The sequence below is a fragment of the Oncorhynchus tshawytscha genome, unplaced genomic scaffold, assembly GCF_018296145.1.
Source record: "Oncorhynchus tshawytscha isolate Ot180627B unplaced genomic scaffold, Otsh_v2.0 Un_scaffold_822_pilon_pilon, whole genome shotgun sequence".
Taxonomy (NCBI): domain Eukaryota; kingdom Metazoa; phylum Chordata; class Actinopteri; order Salmoniformes; family Salmonidae; genus Oncorhynchus; species Oncorhynchus tshawytscha.
The window spans coordinates 1,030,194-1,047,500 of record NW_024609824.1 but is presented as its reverse complement, the minus strand read 5'-3'; the positions used below and the strand labels follow the sequence as shown (position 1 = coordinate 1,047,500).

Genomic DNA, 17,307 nt, shown 5'->3' with positions numbered 1-17,307 from the left:
CTCAACACTGGGGCCCCACAAGGGTGTGTTCTGAGCCCTCTCCTGTACTCCCTGTTCACCCACGACTGCGTGGCCACGCACGCCTCCAACTCAATCATCAAGTTTGTGGACGACACAACAGTGGTAGGCTTGATTACCAACAACGACGAGACGGCCTACAGGGAGGAGGTGAGGGCCCTTGGAGTGTGGTGTCAGGAAAATAACCTCACACTCAACGTCAACAAAACTAAGGAGATGATTGTGGACTTCAGGAAACAGCAGAGGGAACACCCCCCTATCCACATCGATGGAACAGTAGTGGAGAGGGTAGCAAGTTTTAAGTTCCTCGGCATACACATCACAGACAAACTGAATTGGTCCACTCACACAGACAGCATCGTGAAGAAGGCGCAGCAGCGCCTCTTCAACCTCAGGAGGCTGAAGAAATTCGGCTTGTCACCAAAAGCACTCACAAACTTCTACAGATGCACAATCGAGAGCATCCTGGCGGGCTGTATCACCGCCTGGTACGGCAACTGCCCTCCAGGACACCTACACCACCCGATGTTACAGGAAGGCCATAAAGATCATCAAGGACATCAACCACCCGAGCCACTGCCTGTTCACCCCGCTATCATCCAGAAGGCGAGGTCAGTACAGGTGCATCAAAGCTGGGACCGAGAGACTGAAAAACAGCTTCTATCTCAAGGCCATCAGACTGTTAAACAGCCACCACTAACACTGAGTGGCTGCTGCCAACACACTGACACTGACACTGACTCTACTCCAGCCACTTTAATAATGGGAATTGATGGGAAATTATGTAAATATATCACTAGCCACTTTAAACAATGCTACCTTATATAATGTTTACTTACCTACACTATTCATCTCATTGCATACGTATATACTGTACTCTATATCATCGACTGCATCTTTATGTAATACATGTATCACTAGCCACTTTAACTATGCCACTTGGTTTACATACTTATCTCATATGTATATACTGTACTCGATTCCATCTACTGTATCTTGCCTATGCTGCTCTGTACCATCACTCATTCATATATCCTTATGTACATATTCTTTATCCCCTTACACTGTGTATAAGGCAGTAGTTTTGGAATTGTTAGTTAGATTACTTGTTGGTTATTACTGCATTGTCGGAACTAGAAGCACAAGCATTTCGCTACACTCGCATTAACATCTGCTAACCATGTGTATGTGACAAATAAAATTTGATTTGATTTGGTCTACTCCGTAGTGTCCTGACATGTGATCTACTCTGTAGTGTCCTGACTCCTGACATGTGGTCTATTGTAGTGTCCTGACATCCAAGAATGAATCTAAGTGTCCTGCTCTCCTGACATGTGGTCTACTCTGTAGTGTCCTGACATGTGGTCTACTCTGTAGTGTCCTGACATGTAACTGAGCTACTTAAAACTGACATGTGTCATTTGAGTGTCCTGACATGTGGTCTACTCTGTAGTGTCCTGACTCCTGACATGTGATCTACTCTGCAGTGTCCTGACTCCTGACATGTGATCTACTCTGTAGTGTCCTGACATGTGGTCTACTCTGTAGTGTCCTGACTCTGTCTCTGTCAGTCAGCTGACATGTGGTCTACTCTGTAGTGTCCTGACATGTGGTCTACTCTGCAGTGTTTTGACATGTGGTCTTCTGTGTGTCCTGAATTTCTACTCTGTAGTGTCAAGAAATGCATGTGGTCTACTCTGCAGTGTCCTACATAGGTCTATCTGTAGTGTCCCTTTGCTATGAGACTCAAAATGTAGTGTCCTGACATGTGGTCTACCTGTAGTGTGATGACATGTGGTCTACTCTGTAGTGTTGACTCCTGACAACTCTGTAGTGTCCTGACATGTGGTCTGGTCTAGTAGTGTCCTGACATGTGGTCTATCTGAGTGTCCTGACTCCTGACATGTGGTCTATCTGCAGTGTCCTGAAATGTGGTCTACTCTGTAGTGTCCTGACATGTGGTCTTCTCTGCAGTGTCCTGACTCCTGACATGTGGTCTTCTCTGTAGTGTCACATGTGGTCTTCTCTGCAGTGTCCATGACCTCATGTGGTCTGACAGTGGTCTTCTCTGCAGTGTCAACATGTGGTCTTCTCTGCAGTGTCCTGACTCCTGACATGTGGTCTTGAGTGTCCTGACAATGTGCACAGTCATGTCTGGTCTTCTGCAGTGTCCTGACTCCTGAGGTCTACTGAGTGTCAAAACATGTGGTCTTCTCTGCAGTGTCCTGACATGGTCTTCCTGCAGTGAACACAGTGGTCTCCTTCAGTGTCCTGACTTGACATGTGGTCTTCTCTGCAGTGTCCTGACATGTGGTCTACGCTGCAGTGTCCTGACTCCTGACATGTGGTCTAGTCATTCCTGGAAACCTTTGCCCAGCACACTACATCCTGAATAACATCTCTCCTGCCAAAAAGAAAAAGAGTGTTGCAGCCCTGAATTTAATTAACCTGCAAATCAGGCCCTTTCCCCCCCTGTACTTACTAGGAGGGTATTATGGGATGTTTCCAAGAATGAATAAGCCAAGCTCTTGACAGTTTACCTGAGCCTTTCGGTTTTCATTTCTCCTTCCTGACAGTAACAAGCCTTAAAACTAGATGAGTCATTTGATGCTTTTGTCAATAGAGACTGTGGCATTTTCTACTGTCTGTCTACATGACACTGAGATCATTCTCTCTGTCTCTGTCAGTCAGCCAGTCAGTCAGTCAGTCTCAGGAGATAGGCAGTGGCTGAGGTTTTCAGAAATTCTTGCAAATTTATATATAACAAGAAATGCATTATTTACATAGGTATTCAGACCCTTTGCTATGAGACTCAAAATGAAGCTCCAGTACATCATGTCTCCATTGATCATCCTTGGAGATGTTTCCACAACTTGGAGTCCACCTGTAGTAAATTCAATTGATTGGACATGATTTGGAAAGGCACACACCTGTCTATATAAAGGTCCCACAGCACTGTCAGAGCAAAAACCAAGCCATGAGGTCAAAGGAATTGTCCGTAGAGCTCCAAGACAGGATTTGAACAAGGCACAGATCTGGGGAAGGGTACCAAAACATTCCTGCAGCATTGAAGGTCCCCAAGAACACAGTGGCCTCCTTCATTCCTAAATTGAAGAAGTTTGGAACCTCCAAGACTCGTCCTAGAGCTGGCCAATGGTCACTCTTGACAGAGCTCCAGAGTTCCTCTGTGGAGATGGGAGAATCTTCCAGAAGGACAACCATCGCTGCAGCCGTCCACCAATCAGGCCTTTATGGCAGAGTGGCCAGACGGAAGCCACTCCTCAGTAAAAAAGGCACATGACAGCCTGCTTGGAGTTTACCAAAAGATACCTAAGGACTCTCGGACCATGAGAAACAAGATTCTCTGGTCTGATGAAACCAAGATTTAACTCACTGGCCTGAATGCCAAGCGTCATGTCTGGAGTAAACCTGGCACCATCCCTAAAGACTGGGAGACAAGTCAGGATCGAGGGAAAGATGAAAGGAGAAAAGTAGAGAGAGATCCTTGATGAAAACCTGCTCCAGAGCGCTCAGGAGCTCAGACTGGGGCGAAGGTTCACCTTCCAACAGGACAACGACCCTAAGCACACAGCCAAGACAATGCAGGAGTGGCTTCAGGACAAGTCTCTGAATGTCCTTGAGTGGCCCAGCCAGAGCCCGGACTTGAACCCGATTGAACATCTCTGGAGAGACCTGAAAACAGCTGTGCAGCGTTCCCCATCCAACCTGACAGAGATGAGAGGATCTGCAGAGAAGAATGGGAGAAACTCCCCAAATACAGGTGTGCCAAGCTTGGCACAGGGCCCATATGGATCAGGTTATAAGTAGTGTACTAATGAAAACCTGTTTTGGGTTTGTACAACAAAGTACTGCATTAAGGGTCTGATTGTGTGTAGAATGAAAACCTGTTTTGGGTTTCATTATGGGGTATTGTGTATAATGTGCAAACATTTCTAAAAAAACCTGTTTTGGGTTCGTCATTATGGGGTATTGTGTGTAGAATGAAAACCTGTTTTGGGTTTGTCATTATGAATGAAAACCTGTTTTGGGTTTGTCATTATGGGGTATTGTGTGTAGAATGAAAACCTGTTTTGGGTTCGTCATTATGGGGTATTGTGTGTAGAATGAAAACCTGTTTTGGGTTTGTCATTATGGGGTATTGTGTGTAGAATGAAAACCTGTTTTGGGTTTGTCATTGTGGGGTATTGTGTGTAGAATGAAAACCTGTTTTGGGTTCGTCATTATGGGGTATTGTGTGTAGAATGAAAACCTGTTTTGGGTTTGTCATTGTGGGGTATTGTGTGTAGAATGAAAACCTGTTTTGGGTTCGTCATTGTGGGGTATTGTGTGTAGAATGAAAACCTGTTTTGGGTTTGTCATTGTGGGGTATTGTGTGTAGAATGAAAACCTGTTTTGGGTTCGTCATTGTGGGGTATTGTGTGTAGAATGAAAACCTGTTTTGGGTTTGTCATTGTGGGGTATTGTGTGTAGAATGAAAACCTGTTTTGGGTTTGTCATTGTGGGGTATTGTGTGTAGAATGAAAACCTGTTTTGGGTTTGTCATTGTGGGGTATTGTGTGTAGAATGAAAACCTGTTTTGGGTTTGTCATTGTGGGGTATTGTGTGTAGAATGAAAACCTGTTTTGGGTTCGTCATTATGGGTTATTGTGTGTAGAATGAAAACCTGTTTTGGGTTCGTCATTATGGGGTATTGTGTGTAGAATGAAAACCTGTTTTGGGTTCGTCATTGTGGGGTATTGTGTGTAGAATGAAAACCTGTTTTGGGTTCGTCATTGTGGGGTATTGTGTGTGGAATGATGAGGGGGGAAAAACCCAATGAAGTCCATTTTAGAATAAGGCTGTAAGGTAACCAACCATCTGTGGGAAAGGGGTCTGAATACTTTCTGACTGTTTCTCTTCTGTCTCCGAGGCCTCTGGGAGCCAAGGAGGAGGGTTGAACAGATACATTCTATAGACACAACACAGTGTCACTATCAATGTTCTGATGCTCGGCAGGATGGCTGGGTCGGCTGGGGGCATTTGCGTAACCCTGTCTAATCATTGCTGTTGACAAGACTCCAGGAAGAAGGACAAATGTGTGTGTGTGTGTGTGTGTGTTCTAGCTGCTATAGTATGCTAGTAATGAGTGTCTTTGAGCTGACAGACAAAGCTAGCCAAGTACACTCGGTGGTAGATATTTCCCTCCTGCATGACATGCCAAGCAAGCAGCAGAACATCTCTCTGAGGGCAGGACAGGAGGAAGTGAATGTAGCTGAGCTGAGCAGACTGTGACAGCAGAACATCTCTCTGAGGGCAGGACAGGAGGAAGTGAATGTAGCTGAGCTGAGCAGACTGTGACAGCAGAACATCTCTCTGAGGGCAGGACAGGAGGAAGTGAATGTAGCTGAGCTGAGCAGACTGTGACAGCAGTACAGACAAACAGACAAGGGCAAGACAGAGGAGTGACAGACAACAGCACTGACAGGGGGGTGACAGACAACAGTACTGACAGACAACAGCACTGACAGACAACAGCACTGACAGGGGGGACAGACAACAGTACTGACAGACAACAGTACTGACAGACAACAGCACTGACAGGGGGGCAGACAACAGCACTGACAGGAAGACAGACAACAGCACTGACAGGGGGACAGACAACAGCACTGACAGAGGAGTGACAGACAACAGTACTGACAGACAACAGCACTGACAGGGGGGGACAGACAACAGCACTGACAGAGGAGTGACAGACAACAGTACTGACAGACAACAGCACTGACAGGGGGGACAGACAGCAGTACTGACAACAGCACTGACAGGAAGACAAACAACAGCACTGACAGGGGGCAACAGCACTGACAGGGGGGGGACAGACAACAGCACTGACAGGGGAGGGACAGACAACAGCACTGACAGGGGGGCAACAACACTGACAGGGGGGGGACAGACAGCAGTACTGACAGACAACAGCACTGACAGGGGGGACAGACAACAGTACTGACAGACAACAGCACTGACAGGGGGGGGACAGACAACAGCACTGACGAGGGGGGACAGACAACAGCACTGACAGGGAAGTGACAGACAACAGCACTGACAGACAACAGCACTGACAGACAACAGGGGGGGGACAGACAACAGTACTGACAGGGAAGTGACAGACAACAGCACTGACAGGGAAGTGACAGACAACAGCACTGACAGGGGGGACAGACAACAGTACTGACAGACAACAGCACTGACTGGGGGCACTGACAGGGGGGCAGACAACAGTACTGACAGACAACAGCACTGACAGGGGGGACAGACAACAGCACTGACAGGGGGACAGACAACAGCACTGACAGACAACAGCACTGACAGGGGGGGACAGACAACAGTACTGACAGGGGGTGACAGACAACAGCACTGACAGGGGGACAGACAACAGCACTGGCAGGGGGGGGGACAGACAACAGCACTGACAGGGACAGGGGGGACAGACAACAGCACTGACAGGAAGACAGACAACAGCACTGACAGGGGGGCAGACAACAGCACTGACAGGGGCAGACAACAGTACTGACAGACAACAGCACTGACAGGGGGACTGACAGACAACAGCACTGACAGGGGGGACAGACAACAGCACTGACAGGGAAGCACTGACAGACAACAGCACTGACAGACAACAGCACTGACAGACAACAGCACTGGGCCACAGACAACAGCACTGACAGGGGGGACAGACAACAGCACTGACAGAGGAGACAACAGTGACAGACAACAGCACTGACAGACAACAGCACTGACAGGGGGACAGACAACAGCACTGACAGACAACAGCACTGACAGGGGGACAGACAACAGCACTGACAGGGAAGTGACAGACAACAACACTGACAGACAACAGCACTGACAGGGGGACAGACAACAGCACTGACAGACAACAGCACTGACAGGGGGGACAGACAGACAACAGCACTGACAGGGGGACAGACAACAGCACTGACAGGGAAGTGACAGACAACAGCACTGACAGACAACAGCACTGACAAGACAACAGGGAGTTAGAGACAACATTCAATCTGACAGGGGGGACAGACACTGACAACAGGGGGGGGGGACAGACAACAGCACTGACAGGAAGACAGACAACAGCACTGACAGGGGGGACAGACAACAGCACTGACAGGGAAGTGACAGACAACAGTGTCACTGCCCCTCAAAATGCCTGCACACACAGACACAGACGAGAGAATGCTCCCTGCACTCCACAGGGGGAAAGCCTGACTAGAGCCCTCTGCTGGCCAACAGTACTGCTTTGATGTGACAGACAACAGCCTGAAGACATTTACAGCTTCTGATTTTTGAGAAATTTACCATAATTGGAGATTTACCTGACGTCTGGACAAACAACTGTCAAAAAAAATGATGTAAAGCACTGAAAACTGACCACTGAAGAACTGTACAACAATTTACAGTAAAGGTAATCAATGTACTGAAGGGAACTGTTGACAACAGTGTCACTGCCCTCAAAATGCCTGCAACACAGACTCTCTCTCTCCTTTACCTCCTCTCTCTCTTAATAAAGCTTCTCTTTACCCTCTGCTGGCCAACAGTAGACTCTCTTTGATCTCTCTCTCTTTTACCTTCTCTCTCAGAATTCTGGAACATTACCTATCTTTACCTTCTCAAGGGAACACATGGTACCTCTCTCTCTCTCTCTTTACCTTCTCTCTTTACCAGAGACTCTCTTTACCTTACCTCTCTGTCAAACAACTCTCAAAATTACCTTGCTTACTGGGAAACTGACCTTTACTCTCTCTCAGGACAATTTCTCAAAGGTAATCAATGTAAAAACTCTCTCTTCTGTTCTCTCTCTCTTTACCTCTCTCTCTTTTACTCTCTCTCTCTTACCTCTCTCTCTCTTTACCTCTCTCTCTCTTTACCTCTCTCTCTCTCTCTCATCTTTACTTCTCTCTCTCTCTCTCTCTCCTCTCTCTCTCTCTCTCCTCTCTCTCTCTCTCTACCTCTCTCTCTCTCTCTTCCTCTCTCTCTCTCTCTACCTCTCTCTCTCTCTCTACCTCTCTCTCTCTCTCCTCTCTCTCTCTTTACCTCTCTCTCTCTCTTTACCTCTCTCTCTACTCTCTCTTTTTACCTCTCTCTCTCTTTACCTCTCTCTCTCTCTTTACCTCTCTCTCTCTCTCACCTGAGGGAACGTTCAGGGGAGAGGTGGTCAGGAGAAGTTCAGAAGGCCAGCGGAGGTGTAGAAACCGGTGCAGTCGGTAGAATACCTCTGGGAAATCTGGACAGCACTCAGATCAAACTCCCCAAAATGGTACGACCCAAAGCTCTACGTTAAGAACAAGACAAGAGAGTTAGAACAATACTGTCAATCTGAGTGTTATAGTATGTCCCAAATGACACACTGTTCCCTATAGTAGTGCACTACTTTTGACCAAAAGAAGTGCACTAGATAGTGAATAGGGAGCCATTTGCGACACACCCTAGGAAACCACTACTAACATTGTTATGTGAATCTCCTGTTTACACTTGATGTAGTTCTACATGTCCACGTTGTGAACTGGACCAGAGTTTTGACGGAGGTTCTGGTTATATAGATACAACTACAGCCTAACAAAACAATAACTCTCCTTAAATTCCACTTCACAACCATCAACAGAACGACATAACGATGAGACCTCTCTCTCTCTCTCTCTCTCTCAAAGATGGTGTTACTGTGGTTACTAAGGGCTCCCGAGTGGCGCAGCGGTCTAAGGCATCACTACAGACAACCCTGGTTTGATTCCAGGCTGTATCACAACCGGCCGTGATTGGGAGTCCCATAAGGCGGCGCACAATTGGCCCAGCGTCGTTCGGGTTTGGCCGGTGTAGGCCGTCATTGTAATTAACATTTTGTTCTTTTAACTGACTTGCCTGGTGTAATAAAGGTTAAATAAAAATGATGAATAAAATAAACTTCCAAGGGAACACATGGTACTGACAGAGACTCTCTAGGAACATCATGTTGCTTCTCAAGGGAACACATGGTACTGACAGAGACTAGGGACATATATGTGACCAGGGCCCATAGGGATCAGGTTATAAGTTGTGCACTATATAGTGATCAGGGCTCATAGGGATCTGGTTATAAGTAGTGCACTATATAGTGACCAGGGCCCATACGGACCAGGTTATAAGTAGTGCACTATATAGTGACCAGGGTCCATAGGGATCTGGTTATAAGTAGTGCACTATATAGTGACCAGGGCTCATAGGGATCAGGTTATAAGTAGTGCACTATATAGTGACCAGGGCCCATAGGGATCAGGTTATAAGTAGTGCACTATATAGTGACCAGGGCCCATAGGGATCTGGTTATAAGTTGTGCACTATATAGTGACCAGGGCCCATAGGGATCTGTTAAAAGTAGTGCACTATATAGGGAATAGGGTACGCTACTGCGCTGAAGGCTCAGTTTGTCATATCTAAACATTGGGAGGACCCCCAAGCGTGAATTCAATTCTGACGTGAGTGTATGAAAGCCCTCTATAGGCTGCCATGCTGATTTATCCCAAACACAGTGCCTTCAATTTCCTCATCAATCGACACACAATACCCCATAATACCCCATTGGGGCGGCAGGGTAGCCTAGTGGTTAGAGCGTTGGACTAGTAACCGGAAGGTTGCAAGATCGAATCCCCCGAACTGACAAGGTACAAATCTGTCGTTCTGAACAGGCAGTTAACCCACTGAAAATAAGAATTTGTTCTTAACTGACTTGCCTAGTTAAATAAAGGTCAAATTAAAATAAATTCCCAGTTCTAACAACACTCATAACATTCTAAATTCTTATGACTAATAAAATGTCATTGATCTTTTCAGTTATGGTTGGTTGGAGGGATCAAACCCAGCGTGTTGGGTTGTCTGTCAGGAATATATTTCAGGTCCAATCAACACTCTGTTCCAGTGTTTCATGGTCCTGGGGAACCAATAGGTTTGACGAGCCGACTAGTGGAATCAGGTGTGTAGCGCAAGGGCAAAAACGAACCCACTGTTCCCAGGCCGTCATTGAAAAAAATAATTTGTTCTTAACTGACTTGCCTCGTTCAATAAACCACCATGGTCTTTTTTGTTGCCTTTACCTCCCTTATCTCACCTCATTTGCTCACATCGTATATAGACTTGTTTCTACTGTATTATTAACCACTAGGCTACCCTGCCGCCCCAGACTTGTTTTTACTGTATTATTGACTGTATGTTTGTTTTACTCCATGTGTAACTCTGTGTTGTTGTATGTGTCTAACTGCTTTGCTTTATCTTGGCCAAGTCACAATTGTAAATGAGAACTTGTTCTCAACTGGCCTACCTGGTTAAATAAAGGTGTTCTCAACTTGTCTACCTGGTTAAATAAAGGTGTTCTCAACTTGTCTACCTGGTTAATTAAAGGTGTTCTCAACTTGTCTACCTGGTTAATTAAAGGTGTTCTCAACTTGTCTACCTGGTTAATTAAAGGTGTTCTCAACTTGTCTACCTGGTTAATTAAAGGTGTTCTCAACTTGTCTACCTGGTTAATTAAAGGTGTTCTCAACTTGTCTACCTGGTTAATTAAAGGTGTTCTCAACTTGTCTACCTGGTTAATTAAAGGTGTTCTCAACTTGTCTACCTGGTTAATTAAAGGTGTTCTCAACTTGTCTACCTGGTTAATTAAAGGTGTTCTCAACTTGTCTACCTGGTTAATTAAAGGGGAAATTAAATAAAAATAAAAAGGGATATTTAATGTCTGCATTTCTTTTCTTTTCACCCATCTACCAATCGGTGCCCTTCTTTACGTTGCATTGGAAAACCTCCCTGGTCTTTGGGGTTGAATCTGTATTTGAAATTCACTGCTCGACTGAGGGACCTTACAGGTAATTGTATGTGTGTGACACAGAGGTTAGGTAGTTATTCAAAAATCATGTCAAACACTATTACTGCAGACAGAGTGAATCCATGCAACTTATTATGTGTCTTGTTAAGCAACGTTTTACAACTGAAGTGGTTTAGACTTGACAGAACAAAAGGGTCAAATACTTATTGACTCAAGACATTTCAGCGTTTTCTTTCAAATTAATTCGTAAAATAATTCCAAAAACATAATTCCACTTTGACATTCTGGGGTATTGTGTGTTGGCCAGTGACAAACAACCTCTCAATTTAATAAATGTCAAATTCAGGCTGAAACACAACAAAATGTGGAGAAAGTCAAGGGGTCTGAATACATTGTGAAGACACTGATCATTGGACCTAATGAGGAAATGAAGACTGATTGGGTGGCAGGGTAGCCTAGTGGTTAGAGCGTTGGACTAGTAACCGGAAGGTTGCAAGTTCATATCCCTGAGCTGACAAGGTACAAATCTGTCGTTCTGCCCCTGAACAGGCAGTTAACCCATTGAAAATAAGAATTTGTTCTTAACTGATTTGCCTAGTTAAATAAAGGTCAAATTAAAATAAATTCCCAGTTCTAACAACACTCATAACATTCTAAATTCTTATGACTAATAAAATGTCGTTGGTTGGAGGGATCAAACCCAGCGTGTTGGGTTGTCTGTCAGGAATATATCTCAGGTCCAATCAACACTCTGTTCCAGTGTTTTATGGTCCTGGGGAACCAATAGGTTTGACGAGCCGACTAGTGGAATCGGTGTGTAGCGCGAGGGCAAAAACGAATATTATATATTTATTTTTTCCTTTATTTAATAAGGCAAGTCAGTTAAGAACAAATTCGTATTTACAATGACTGCCTACACCGGCCAAACCCGGACGGCGTTGGGCCAAATGTGCACCTCCCTATGGGACTCCCAATCACGGCCGGTTGTGATACAGCCTAGAATCGAACCAGGGTGTCTGTAGTGACGCCTCTAGCACTGAGATGCAGTGCCTTAGACCGCTGTGCCACTCGGGAGCCCAAAATGAACAGAACGGTCCCCATTCAAGTGAATTATTAATTTGTTTCGATTCATAATATTTATATGTTCTTAATCCTATCCGATAGGCTAAATCCAGATAGATAGCTTTGGAAAAACTGGGCCCAGGACTAGAGCACTGCTCCATTCAGACAGACAGCATCAGGAATATAGTATTGTAGTACTTACATTTTACCAGCAGAGGGCAGCTAATCCACATGAAACAGAGCCAGAGGTATTGTTGCATCACTTACCTGACTGGCTACCATCTTGCTGACTGAATGAACTGTCTACCATCTTGCTGACTGAATGAACTGACTATCATCTTACTGACTGAATGAACTGTCTACCATCTTACTGACTGAATGAACTGTCTACCATTTTACTGACTGAATGAACTGTCTACCATTTTACTGACTGAATGAACTGTCTACCATTTTACTGACTGAATGAACTGTCTACCATTTTACTGACTGAATGAACTGTCTACCATTTTACTGACTGAATGAACTGTCTACCATTTTACTGACTGAATGAACTGTCTACCACCTTACTGACTGAATGAACTGTCTACCATCTTACTGACTGAATGAACTGTCTACCATCTTACTGACTGAATGAACTGTCTACCATCTTACTGACTGACTGAACTGTCTACCATCTTACTGACTGAATGAACTGTCTACCATCTTACTGACTGAATGAACTACCTACCATCTTACTGACTGAATGAACTACCTACCATCTTACTGACTGAATGAACTACCTACCATCTTACTGACTGACTGAACTGACTACCATCTTACTGACTGAATGAACTACCTACCATCTTACTGACTGAATGAACTACCTACCATCTTACTGACTGAATGAACTACCTACCATCTTACTGACTGACTGAACCGACTACCATCTTACTGACTGAACTGACTACCATCTTACTGACTGAATGAACTGACTACCATCTTACTGACTGAATGAACTGACTACCATCTTACTGACTGAATGAACTGTCTACCATCTTGAATGAACTGTCTACCATCTTGCTGACTGAATGAACTGACTATCATCTTACTGACTGAATGAACTGTGTACCATCTTACTGACTGAATGAACTGTCTACCATCTTACTGACTGAATGAACTGTCTACCATCTTACTGACTGAATGAATCTTACTGACTGAATGTCTACCATCTTACTGACTGAATGAACTGTCTACCATCTTACTGACTGAATGAACTGTCTACCATCTTACTGACTGAATGAACTGTCTACCATCTTTGAATGAACTGACTGAATGAACTGTCTACCATTTTACTGACTGAATGAACTGTCTACCATCTTACTGACTGAATGAACTGTCTACCATCTTACTGACTGAATGAACTGAATGAACTGTCTACCATCTTACTGACTGAATGAACTGTCTACCATCTTACTGACTGAATGAACTGTCTACCATCTTACTGACTGAATGAACTGTCTACCATCTTACTGACTGAATGAACTGTCTACCATCTTACTGACTGAATGAACTGTCTACCATCTTACTGACTAAATGAACTGTCTTCCATCTTGAATGAACTGTCTACCATCTTACTGACTGAATGAGCTGACTACCATCTTACTGACTGAATGAATTGCAGACCATTTTACTGACTGAATGAACTGAATACCCTCATACTGACTGAATGAACTGTCTACCATCTTACTGACTGAACTGTCTACCATCTTACTAACTGACTGACCTGACTATCATCTTACTGACTGAATGAACTGTCTACCATCTTACTGAATGAACTGCCTACCATCTTACTGACTGAATGAACTGCCTACCATCTTACTGACTGAATGAACTACCTACCATCTTACTGACTGCCTACCATCTTACTGACTGAATGAACTGTCTCCCATCTTACTGACTGAATGAACTGTCTACCATCTTACTGACTGAATGAACTGTCTACCATCTTACTGACTGAATGAACTGTCTACCATCTTGAATGAACTGTCTACCATCTTGCTGACTGAATGAACTGACTATCATCTTACTGACTGAATGAACTGTGTACCATCTTACTGACTGAATGAACTGTCTACCATTTTACTGACTGAATGAACTGTCTACCATCTTACTGACTGAATGAACTGTCTACCATCTTACTGACTGAATGAACTGTCTACCATCTTGCTGACTGAATGAACTGTCTACCATCTTGCTGACTGAATGAACTGACTATCATCTTACTGACTGAATGAACTGTGTACCATCTTACTGACTGAATGAACTGTCTACCATTTTACTGACTGAATGAACTGTCTACCATTTTACTGACTGAATGAACTGTCTACCATCTTACTGACTGAATGAACTGTCTACCATCTTACTGACTGAATGAACTGTCTACCATCTTACTGACTGAATGAACTGTCTACCATCTTACTGACTGAATGAACTGTCTACCATCTTACTGACTGAATGAACTGTCTACCATCTTACTGACTGAATGAACTGTCTACCATCTTACTGACTGAATGAACTGTCTACCATCTTACTGACTAAATGAACTGTCTTCCATCTTGAATGAACTGTCTACCATCTTACTGACTGAATGAGCTGACTACCATCTTACTGACTGAATGAATTGCAGACCATTTTACTGACTGAATGAACTGAATACCCTCATACTGACTGAATGAACTGTCTACCATCTTACTGACTGAACTGTCTACCATCTTACTAACTGACTGACCTGACTATCATCTTACTGACTGAATGAACTGTCTACCATCTTACTGAATGAACTGCCTACCATCTTACTGACTGAATGAACTGTCTACCATCTTACTGACTGAATGAACTGTCTACCATCTTACTGACTGAATGAACTGTCTACCATCTTACTGACTGAATGAACTGTCTACCATCTTACTGACTGAATGAACTGTCTACCATCTTACTGACTGAATGAACTGTCTACCATCTTACTGACTAAATGAACTGTCTTCCATCTTGAATGAACTGTCTACCATCTTACTGACTGAATGAGCTGACTACCATCTTACTGACTGAATGAATTGCAGACCATTTTACTGACTGAATGAACTGAATACCATCATACTGACTGAATGAACTGTCTACCATCTTACTGACTGAACTGTCTACCATCTTACTAACTGACTGACCTGACTATCATCTTACTGACTGAATGAACTGTCTACCATCTTACTGAATGAACTGCCTACCATCTTACTGACTGAATGAACTGCCTACCATCTTACTGACTGAATGAACTACCTACCATCTTACTGACTGCCTACCATCTTACTGACTGAATGAACTGTCTCCCATCTTACTGACTGAATGAACTGTCTACCATCTTACTGACTGAATGAACTGACTACCATCTTACTGACTGAATGAACTGTCTACCATCTTGAATGAACTGTCTACCATCTTGCTGACTGAATGAACTGACTATCATCTTACTGACTGAATGAACTGTGTACCATCTTACTGACTGAATGAACTGTCTACCATCTTACTGACTGAATGAACTGTCTACCATCTTGCTGACTGAATGAACTGTCTACCATCTTACTGACTGAATGAACTGTGTACCATCTTACTGACTGAATGAACTGTCTACCATCTTACTGACTGAATGAACTGTCTACCATCTTACTGAATGAACTGTCTACCATTTTACTGACTGAATGAACTGTCTACCATCTGACTGAATGAACTGTCTACCATCTTACTGACTGAATGAACTGTCTACCATCTTACTGACTGAATGAACTGTCTACCATCTTACTGACTGAATGAACTGTCTACCATGAACTTCTACCATCTACTGACTGAATGAACTGTCTACCATCTTACTGACTGAATGAACTGTCTACCATCTTACTGACTGAATGAACTGTCTACCATCTTACTGACTGAATGAACTGTCTACCATCTTACTGACTGAATGAACTGTCTACCATCTTACTGACTAAATGAACTGTCTTCCATCTTGAATGAACTGTCTACCATCTTACTGACTGAATGAGCTGACTACCATCTTACTGACTGAATGAATTGCAGACCATTTTACTGACTGAATGAACTGAATACCCTCATACTGACTGAATGAACTGTCTACCATCTTACTGACTGAACTGTCTACCATCTTACTAACTGACTGACCTGACTATCATCTTACTGACTGAATGAACTGTCTACCATCTTACTGAATGAACTGCCTACCATCTTACTGACTGAATGAACTGCCTACCATCTTACTGACTGAATGAACTACCTACCATCTTACTGACTGCCTACCATCTTACTGACTGAATGAACTGTCTCCCATCTTACTGACTGAATGAACTGTCTACCATCTTACTGACTGAATGAACTGTCTACCATCTTACTGACTGAATGAACTACCATCTTACTGACTGAATGAACTACCATCTTACTGACTGAATGAACTACCTACCATCTTACTGACTGAATGAACTACCTACCATCTTCCTGACTGAATGAACTACCTACCATCTTACTGACTGAATGAACTACCTACCATCTTACTGACTGAATGAACTGACTACCATCTTACTGACTGAATGAACTGACTACCATCTTACTGACTGAATGAACTGACTACCATCTTACTGACTGAATGAACTGACTACCATCTTACTGACAGAATGAACTGTCTACCATCTTGAATGAACTGTCTACCATCTTGCTGACTGAATGAACTGTCTACCATCTTGAATGAACTGTCTACCATCTTACTGACTGAATGAACTGTCTACCATCTTACTGACTGAATGAACTGTCTACCATCTTACTGACTGAATGAACTGTCTACCATCTTACTGACTGAATGAACTGTCTACCATCTTACTGACTGAATGAACTGTCTTCCATCTTACTGACTGAATGAACTACCTACCATCTTACTGACTGACTGAACCGACTACCATCTTACTGACTGAACTGACTACCATCTTACTGACTGAATGAACTGACTACCATCTTACTGACTGAATGAACTGTCTACCATCTTGAATGAACTGTCTACCATCTTGCTGACTGAATGAACTGACTATCATCTTACTGACTGAATGAACTGTGTACCATCTTACTGACTGAATGAACTGTCTACCATTTTACTGACTGAATGAACTGTCTACCATCTTACTGACTGAATGAACTGTCTACCATCTTGCTGACTGAATGAACTGTCTACCATCTTGCTGACTGAATGAACTGACTATCATCTTACTGACTGAATGAACTGACTATCATCTTACTGACTGAATGAACTGTCTACCATTTTACTGACTGAATGAACTGTC

General features: G+C 43.7%; 1 protein-coding gene across 4 annotated transcripts in view; it reads right to left on the bottom strand.

The window, feature by feature from the left end:
- The window catches only part of ascc1 (activating signal cointegrator 1 complex subunit 1), a 39,406-nt gene that overhangs the window by 9,863 nt on the left and 12,236 nt on the right, over nucleotides 1–17,307 (bottom strand). For 2 of the 4 annotated variants that reach the window (XM_042319063.1, XM_042319064.1), the window contains exon 9: nucleotides 8,213–8,356. The exons of the other annotated variants lie outside the window; for them this stretch is intronic. In XM_042319063.1, coding sequence (XP_042174997.1) covers nucleotides 8,240–8,356 — 117 coding nt within the window. In that variant the 3' untranslated portion in view covers nucleotides 8,213–8,239. The remainder of the gene's footprint in view (nucleotides 1–8,212; nucleotides 8,357–17,307) is intronic. 4 annotated transcript variants of the gene reach the window in all.